Below are 9980 nucleotides of genomic sequence, written 5' to 3'. Positions count from 1 at the left end.
ATTACTCACTAGGGAAGGGGTGCGGATGTAATGCGTATACAGCAAGAGGTAATCATCGTTCTTTTCAATATATGCATAATATCACATTCTGCAATCAGAATTCAATGAAGGTGTCATATTTGCATGAATATCTCAATTAAGTACTTTTTTAAACCTTAAAGAAGACATATTTTATCGCTCAATGAAACATAGTTTTCACCAATTTCAAACAATACCATTAAAATGGTGAACAACTGTCAAATTATAAATAAGGAACTTTTGCTCAACAGTATGATTTTAAATCCAAAAGCTGAACCAAAGATGTAAAGCCCAGACTGTGTCACTTGAACTGTAAAATATGTATGCAAATAGCAAAACATCTGAATAAAAATGCATTTAAGTTGTAAAAAAAAAAATTGTTTTCACCAACGGGTATTTGTTTTGGTAAAATTGTCGGAGTTGTTTGCTAGTATGAGTGTGATGATTGCTCGACCCATATATTTTCCACTAAGTACGTAAACACGCTAGCTGTCAGTGACATGTATGTCGTCATTACAAATGGTGTTTTCATTCATGGTGACTAATAGATGCGTTAGGTTCAACTTGATTTGACGTAGTTTTTCATTGTTTTCTGACTAGCATTCGATTAAAGATGATTTATTACAATCATTGTACTTCGGGTGATGAAAAGTAATATGGATTTCACGGGATTGACTCCGAATGCTACGGATTCCGCCGAATGTAAGGAGATTCTACTACAATTGATAACAGCGATCAACCAGTTACAAATTCGAAATCGTTTTAAACAAAAAAATGAGCAAACAGCCTCTGAGGATGTGCCCAAATTTGGGTGTTCTTCGGAAAAACTCGCACCATTATATCAATGCATCGGAAGGATTTTCTCACATAAAATTAAGCTGTTCAACGAAAAGGTAATCATTGTGGAATAATAAAGCGTATATCTAGAATGTGTTATGTTTTTTTTTAGAATGCTCCCGACGTTTGGAAAGTGATTGAGGGACTTAAGTTCTCGAATCCATCCATTTCATTAGACATAAATCAAACTTTGCATGGCGTTACAATAGACGATAAAGGTCTACTCTGGATATTCCAATGTGTGGAACAATGTTGTCTATCGGAAAATTTGAACTGGCTTATCAATGATAATGAACATATGGCAATGTGCTACGAATCAACAGCTTTTCTACGCAGTGACCAGTATGCAGAAGCAATGATGATTTGTTTCAATGCTATGGAAAGAGGTCAACCAGCACTATTGTCACAAATCAATCAAAACTTATACGATCAAGAGCATTGTGTTATCATTGGCACTATCAAGCGTTCTGAATCTCATCCAAATCTGACGCTCTCGAAGAATATATTTAAACCATCCAACGGAAAACAGATTATCAGAAGACGCCAAACGATACATCTCTCGAAATTCAGAAGCGATAGTCGATTTAAAAAGAGGAATAAGTTATCTCGAAGTTTACCAAACATAGCTTTGAAAGACCATTTTCATGCGGTTAAGAAGAAACCACCCGACTGCATTGATGCAAAGATGTTGGATGGATATAGCGAACCAAACGTGCCAAGCTTTAATTATACTGATAATAGGTAAGATGCACATCCGTTTTTTAAATGTTTCAATAGTATTTTAATTTGTTTGATATTATTTTATAGCGTTCCAAAGCCGGGGCTCAATATACTGAATTGTGAAAATATCAAAATCTACACGGAATCCACGAGTAGTAGTCCAGAAACTCAAGGATGCTGGCAAAGACATAAAACGATTAAGAAATGTGATGTCGGCAATCGATCGGATATGTTTAGTTTAGCAGCTTTGACCGATAGCTCGCGAGTCTTGCTGAACGATTTCATTCCGCAGTGCGGAGAAAAGATAATTAAAACTGCCGATAGTAAAATAGCTGGTAACATATTGAGTGATCTTCCATCCCGTCCAGTTCCAGGACAAAGTTTAACTTCATTTTTGAAGACCGTCTATTTTTCTCGCACTAATACCGAACTGGACAGAGAAAATGCTCATTTCAGTCTATCGGAAGCGTTGATATCAACATTCGAGCAGCTCAAATGGAATGAGGGTGAAACGAACAACGGCCACAAAGACTATCGAAAGCATACATCCAGTTCAAATTTATGGTCTTCTTATCAAAGTTCCCCGCAGTTTCTCAATCAAGCTAGCAAGTCGACCAATTCTATTTCGAACAATGTGAGTCCATCTAACAATTCCAAGGGGAGCACTTCGACGGCAATTTCATCGTTCTCCGATAGTGGAAGCAGTGTTGGATCGGTGGGAATGTCTTCTGGGTGCATCAATCATATCAAGTCGAATCCCGACCAGCGTTTAGATGATCTGGAGGCAATGGAAGCGAGCGAATGTGACGATATGAAAACATACTCCGCGGAAGCAGTTGCGCTCAGCTTACTATCGAAGTTTAACGAAAAACAACTGCCAACCGCATGCGATTTGTTGTGGCTGGTTTCGGAGCAGGACACACCCCAGCAAATTTTACCTATTCCTCCGCATGGTCAGATTGTGAATCCCGATGATTATATCGGACTGAACACGATCATTAGAGGCACCAGAGAGTGGGCACCACCAAGACCCCAAATCATCTTCACTTACAGCAGTCCATCGCCAGAGTATATAAAACCATAGTTTCGTTCTTGAACTTGTATATTTGATTAAGTTTTATTTTTAAGCCGACAAGCACAAATGAAGAAACAAAATTATCGATGCGCCGGCTGTGGGATGAAAGTGGCCGCTGCATATTCTAACCGTTTTCGGTATTGTCACTATTTAGGAAAATACAATTGCTCGGGATGTCACAAAAATCAGATGTCAGCCCTTCCGTCAAAGGTCATCGAAAGGTACCGTGATGATTCGTTCTTCTGGCAAGTATAATAGTCGATTATTTCAGATGGGATTTCGCTTTTCATCCCGTGAGTACATTCGCGTATCATTTGTTGAATGATATCGCCGCATGCCCACTCTACCGAATCAACCATCTCAATCCGAAGTTGTTCGAAAAAATTCGCATTCTTCAGGTAGCTCAAAACATTAGATTGAACCTCCGATACATAAGGGATTTCATATTTAGTTGTCGCTTTGCGGAAGAGTAAGTTACTGCTATTCCCGTCGCTGTGTTATGCGCTAATAATGTTCTTCTATTCTCAAGTTTAAAGTTGTCGTTCAGTCACATTCCTGATCACATAACTTCGGATTTGGATAGCTGGTCTATGTCGGATTTCATATCCGTTGGGAATGGCTCTTTCCAGAAAGAAAAGATGGATTTTATGAGGCGATGTGAGAAACATATTTTCAACTGTGAGGTTAGGACCTTTTGTAGTTTCTTGTTTGAAAACAACTTTACTAAAATAAAAAATTCCATCTCATTAAAGCTTTGCATAGCGCACGGATTCTTTTGCGAAAACTGTGATCGAAAGGAAGTGATATTCCCGTGGCAGAAGCGAATAGTCAAATGTGGCAAATGTGGCGCTTGTTTTCACGAGGCATGCGTGACACCGATCTGTGTTAAGTGCGACAGGCTGTTGAAACGTCGCTCCAACAAGAAGTAGTGCACAATAGACAACATTTCAGATTTATTTTGTTCGTCTTTATTGCCACAATCGCTGAAAATCATTCGATATGATTCAATATTAAATTTTCATTCAATTAAAAATTGATGACATCCATATTTTAACAGAAAACTTTTCATTTGTTTTTTGCAGCGGGGCCACAAATACGGGTTAGTTATGGTGTCACGAGCCGAGCCAAAAGATAAAGAAAAATTATGTCAAAGATACGACCGCATTGTGTACAAGAACCTCTGAATAAATGCAATCATGGTATGAGTGGGGGTGCGAACGTTTTCAGCAGATTTTCAAAATAACTCTCAGAATTGACTTGAACTATTGATTGCTCGCTGATTAGAGCGATACTGAAACACTGAACTTACTGAATATCCAACTAGTTATTCAGTATCTCTAAGCAACATTACATTTCCATGGCTCACAAATATACTTACTTACTTAATCAGTAAAAAACCTCAGTGGCCTGTGCTGTACACAAAAGTCGTCTCCATTCACCTCGGTCTATAGCTGTTTATTGCCAGCCATGCAGTCTGCGTAGGACCCGCAAGTCGGCTTCTACTTGGTCGTACCCCATTGCCCGCTGCGCACCTCTTCTGCTCGTTACTATCGAGTCGTTTTTTTTTATAAATTCGTTTATTTTTACAGGCTCAGTTACATAAGTTTAAAGGAGCCGAAATCTTAAATATATTTTTAAAACTATATATATGAACAATTTTCTTAAATCTATGGTTAGTAATGTGGGAAACCGATTACTCGCGGTGGACTCGAGATTAAAAGGGTGACATATTTTTCTCAGGAAAAGGATGGGGTATAAGGAAATTATTACAATGTTGATAATCACACACACTCAATTCTTAAATCTATTCGTACATCTGTTGTGAATTTACATTTCATTCTCCTGTTTATAGCAAGCGGACCAATTACTCACAAAGGAAGAAATGGAGGGTATAAGGATATAAGGATAATCACACACGAACATCGATAGATTTAAGGAAAACATATATTTGGGACATGTAATCAAGGTCTAACCGAGCCAACACATCTCTCACCGGCACATTGGGCTGCCTTCCTCTAGCCCGAAGGGAGTTCTCTAAATTCGATCTGGCAACAAGATACACCTCACACGACCAAACAACGTGTTCGATGTCGTGGTAACCTCGGCCACAAACGCAGATATTGCTGCCGGCCAGATTGAAACGAAAGAGTAGCGCGTCTAACGAACAGTGATTGGACATGAGTCGGGAGAAGGTGCGAATAAAGTCCCGACTCAAGTCCAGACTTTTGAACCATGGTTTGAGGCTAACCTTAGGGATAATCGAGAGAAGCCACCGGCCCAATTCATCTTCGTTCCATTTGCGTTGCCAGTTAGCGATGGTATTTTTACGGACTAAAGAGTAAAATTCATTGAAGGCGATTTGACGCTGATAAATATCGCCTTCAATCGCACCTACCTTTGCTAATGAGTCAGCCCTCTCATTACCCGGAATTGAGAAATGAGAAGGGACCCACACAAAGGTAATGACATAACAGCGTCTGGATAAAGCACTCAAAATTTTTCGTATTCTCTCAAGGAAGTACGGTGAGTGCTTTTCCGGCCTCACTGAACGGATAGCTTCGACAGAGCTAAGACTATCCGTTACAATGTAATAGTGTTCAACAGGTCGTGAGGCGACGCTGTCCAGCGCTCAATGAATCGCTGCCAATTCAGCAATATACACTGAGCAAGGATTCTGAAGACTGTGTGAGGTGCTAAAAAATTCGTTGAACACTCCAAATCCTGTGGACTCATTTATAGTGGACCCATCAGTAAAGTACATATTATCACATTTGATACACCTATATTTTTCATCGAAGATCGTTGGAGCGATCCTCGATCGTTGGTAATCTGAATATCCATGGATATCTTGCTTCATGGACAGATCAAAATGCACAGAGGAATTGATGTAGTCAGGGAAACAAACACGGTTGGGAATATACGAAGAAGGATCAACCTGCATGGAGATGAATTCATGATATGAACTCATGAATCCGGAGTGAAAATTTAGCTCGATCAGCCGCTCAAAATTTCCGATCACCAATAGGTTCATGACCTTACACCGGATGAAGAACCGAAGAGCAGTAATACTATCGAGTCGTTGTCGAGGACCATTTTCATTGGACTGTCGTCCGACATTATTACGACGTGCCCAACCCAACGCAGCCAACCGATTTTCACTGTATGACCGATGGGTGGTTCTCTGGTGCAACTCATGGTTTGTTCGCCTTCTCCACTTTCCGTCATCCATCTGCACTTCACCGTAGATGGTACGCAACACCTTCCGTTTGAACACACTTAAGGCGCGCTGGTCTTCCGCGAACATAACCCACGTCTCGTGGCCGTAGAGGACTACCGGTCTTATCAGTGTTTTATAGATGGTTAACTTTGTGATGCCATAATGCGTCTTTATATCTCTCTGATGGTATCATTATCGGCGGTCACCAGTGAGCCCAAATACACGAACCTCGTCTACCACTTCGATTTCGTTACCGCCAATCTGACTTCTTGGTGGGAGGCTAACATTTGTCTCCTTGAAGCCTCTTCCTCGCGTGTATTTTGTCGTCGACATATTCATTACAAGTCCAACCCTACTGTCTTCAGTCCTCAGTCTGATGTAAGTCTCCTTCATCGTCTCAAATCTGACTGACAAAGAAGGACTAACTTTCGGAAAATCGTACCGCTCTTCTGATCACACCTTCTAAAGCGATATTGAACAACCAGCGGGGAAGCCCATCACCTTGTCGTAGCCCTCTCCGAAATTCGAAAGGACTCGAGAGGATCCCGATACTCGAACCACACACAGTACTCGGTCCATCGTCGCCTTGATTATTCGTGTCAGTTTATCTGGAAAACCGTGTTCGTACATAATTTGTCATAGCTTGTCCCGATCCATTGAATCATAAGCTGATTTGAAGTCGATGTGTTCAGTCCCTGAAGAGGAGAGAAACATTGCGTCGCAAATTCATCTTCTCCACTTTTTGTGATTCTCCTGTCAGCGAGCACGGCGGCTCAGTAGCTAGGAGCATGGCAATAATTTTCCAACCGCAAAGCAGCGAACAACGAAAGAGAGTTATTCAATAAGTGCAGTGAGGCAGAACGTGAACGTGTTGAAACGTGTTTTTTCCCAACCAAACATTTAGAGTGATAGTTTAGAATCCTGTCAAAGGTGAAATAAAGGACATCGTATGTTTTTATACTGCAAACCAGTCGCATCGTGTTTTTCCGTGTTCGTTTTCCCGAACTTATCAATTCTCTTAAGAATTGCTTCCCCAAAAGTGTTTCTGCTGTGAACTTTACAAGTTCAAGCGTCCAGAGGCACGTTTCCCCCGGTGAAACGGTACACCATCCGACCAGAGCCTCCGCTCTCGAACTATCGAATCAACACGATGAAAAGATGATGTGTGGCTACGTTTAACTCGTGACATTTCTGCACAACTTGTCGTATTGCGAAAATCTAGTCCATGGTGGCTCCAACACCCATAAATCCTGCATGATATTCCCCACGAACTCCATTGCAAACGGTGATAGGCGGCGGTAAAGTATCTGAGAAAGTACCTTGTAGGCGACACTCAGCAGCGTGATCGCACGGTAGTTGGCGCCCTTTTTGTAGATTGGACACACGATCCCTTTCATCCACTCCTTCGATAAGCGCTCATCTTACTAAATCTTGACGATTACCTAGTGCCGTGCTCTAACTAGTGTTTCACTACCGTATTTTAGTAGCTCACTCGGTAAATTGTCGGTACCAGCGGCTTTGTTGTTTTTCAGCCGCTTAATCTCTTCCTCTATGTCTTGGAGATCAGGGGCCGAAAACTATCATCGACTGCACGTGCTCCTAGATCTATCATCGTACCGCTTCCATCCACTATAGCATCGCTGTTAAGGTGTTCGTCGTAATGTTGTGTTCTTCTCAAATAACTGCTTGCATTCGCCGTCAAACTAGTCATTCCTCCGGCTCGGGGCCGTCGTAGCTAGCGCCGCCATAGCAGTGCATTCTATGGCTGTACGGATATTTCTCCAGCCATCTTCAGAAGTAGATGAGCCTAGTTGCTCTTCCGTTGGTAGGCTGCCTCCCGCCGCTACGAGTATTCCGTGGCAAAAGCGGTGACGTAGTTGCTCATCGATGATTTCAGAGAAGAATTTTCCGTCGATTAGTACGTGGTAGATTTGATCTTCTGTGTGTTGGTCAGATGATCTCCAAGTAGCTTTATTATATTATATCCTTATGGGGGAAAAAGTACTTCGGACTACCAAACCACGAGAGGATGCAAAGTTTAGACATCGTTGGCCGTTATCATTTGATACGGCATGCATGCTACTCGGCTCAATCACCGGTGTATACAATGTCTCTCGCCATACTTAAGCATTTATGTCTCCAATGACAATTTTCACGTCCTTCTGTGGGCAGCTGTCATACACTTGCTCCAGCTGCGTGTAGAACGATTCTTTTTCGTCTTCGGTCTTTCATCGTGTGGGCAATGCACGTTGATGATACTGTAGTTAAAGAAAAGGCCCCTCGATCCTCAATCTACGAGGGTTGTTAAAAAAATAGAAAAATGCCTATGCCTATGATTATGTAGAAAAAAACAGGAAGTGGGTTATATCTATGGTATAACCGCAAGGGTGACGTAGGACTATCGTTGATTTAGAGATCATTTGTTTGAAGTTGAATCTGAATTCATTCTGAATGAATGAATATTTGGAGAACATCGAAAACGAGAGCGTTACGTTGGAGCCACAAGGTTTTATGCATCCAATATTGGATACGGAAATATCCTACTGATGGGGAAGAATAATCTTCAGAAGCTATCCTGTTAATTGCGATTGATTGAAAAATCACAAAACCAAATGTATTTGGTCACAGTGTTTCATGGATAGAAAACATTAAAATAAACTCTTTCACATGAATGTAATTTTAAATTCCCAAAGGAACTGGCAGATTATTTTCAGTAACGATTAGATATTTCCACATTTTCCTCGATACTGGAAGCCCACCAGTGGTTAATGCTAACTCGATAACCATCTGTTATTAGCACTTGATTGAAACATATTTGGTCACAGTGTTACATGGATAGAAAACATTCAATTAAACTCTTTCACATGAATATATTTTGAAAATTCCCAGAGGAACTGGCAGATTATTTTCAGTAACGATTAGTTATTTCCACATTTTCCTCGATACTGGAAGCCCACCAGTGGTTAATGCCAACTCGATAACCACCTGTTAATAGCACTTGATTGAAATATATTTGGTCACAGTGTTACATGGATAGAAAACATTGAATTAAACTCTTTCACATGAATATATTTTGAAAATTCCCAGAGGAACTGGCAGATTATTTTCCAGCAATGATTAGATCTTTCCGGAACTTTCCCGATGCCGAATGGCATCCTAACGGAAAGAGTTCTGCGCGTGTATGTGTCGATCCTTCGCCGTCCACCTCCTCCAGCACGTTAGGCAACGATGTTGTCTTGTCGATGTCCTCACGAAAAATGAATGTGTCTCACCACCAGAATATCGCTTAAGTATGGTTTTTGTGTGTGATTGAATCGAGAGAAGGTGTGGTTTACGATGGCAATTTGGAAGGCAAACTAGAGGGGAATGAACTCTCTGAGCTCGGAACTTTCGGCGACTGAGCAATAATCGATTGCGGGCGCATACAATATTGGATACGGAAATATCCTACTGATGGGGAAGAATAATCTTCTGAAGCTATCCTGTTAATTGCGATTGATTGAAAAACCACAAAACCAAATGTATTTGGTCACAGTGTTACATGGATAGAAAACATTCAATTAAACTCTTTCACATGAATATATTTTGAAAATTCCCAGAGGAACTGGCAGATTATTTTCCAGCAATGATTAGATCTTTCCGGAACTTTCCCGATGCTGAATGGCATCCTAACGGAAAGAGTTCTGCGCGTGTATGTGTCGATCCTTCGCCGTCCACCTCCTCCAGCACGTTAGGCAACGATGTTGTCTTGTCGATGTCCTCACGAAAAATGAATGTGTCTCACCACCAGAATATCGCTTAAGTATGCTTTTTGTGTGTGATTGAATCGAGAGAAGGTGTGGTTTACGATGACAATTTGGAAGGCAAACTAGAGGGGAATGAACTCTCTGAGCTCGGAACTTTCGGCGACTGAGCAATAATCGATTGCGGGCGCATACAATATTGGATACGGAAATATCCTACTGATGGGGAAGAATAATCTTCTGAAGCTATCCTGTTAATTGCGATTGATTGAAAAACCACAAAACCAAATGTATTTGGTCACAGTGTTACATGGATAGAAAACATTCAATTAAACTCTTTCACATGAATATATTTTGAAAATTCCCAAAG

The 9980-nt window shown here is 41.0% G+C and overlaps 1 protein-coding gene across 1 annotated transcript; it reads left to right on the top strand.

The window, feature by feature from the left end:
* Positions 1–528: 528 nt before the first annotated feature.
* Positions 529–3606, top strand: LOC129772005 (run domain Beclin-1-interacting and cysteine-rich domain-containing protein). Its single transcript, XM_055776175.1, has 7 exons — positions 529–911; positions 968–1596; positions 1663–2643; positions 2704–2871; positions 2922–3119; positions 3180–3333; positions 3403–3606. Exons 1-7 carry the CDS (start codon positions 663–665, stop codon positions 3577–3579), a joined length of 2556 nt encoding a protein of 851 aa, XP_055632150.1. The 5' UTR covers positions 529–662; the 3' UTR covers positions 3580–3606.
* Positions 3607–9980: the final 6374 nt, after the last annotated feature.

This window comes from Toxorhynchites rutilus, chromosome 1 (genome assembly GCF_029784135.1).
Source record: "Toxorhynchites rutilus septentrionalis strain SRP chromosome 1, ASM2978413v1, whole genome shotgun sequence".
In the NCBI taxonomy this organism is placed as follows: domain Eukaryota; kingdom Metazoa; phylum Arthropoda; class Insecta; order Diptera; family Culicidae; genus Toxorhynchites; species Toxorhynchites rutilus.
The sequence above is the reverse complement of the archived record's forward strand: the minus strand, read 5'-3'. Positions and strand labels throughout refer to the sequence as shown.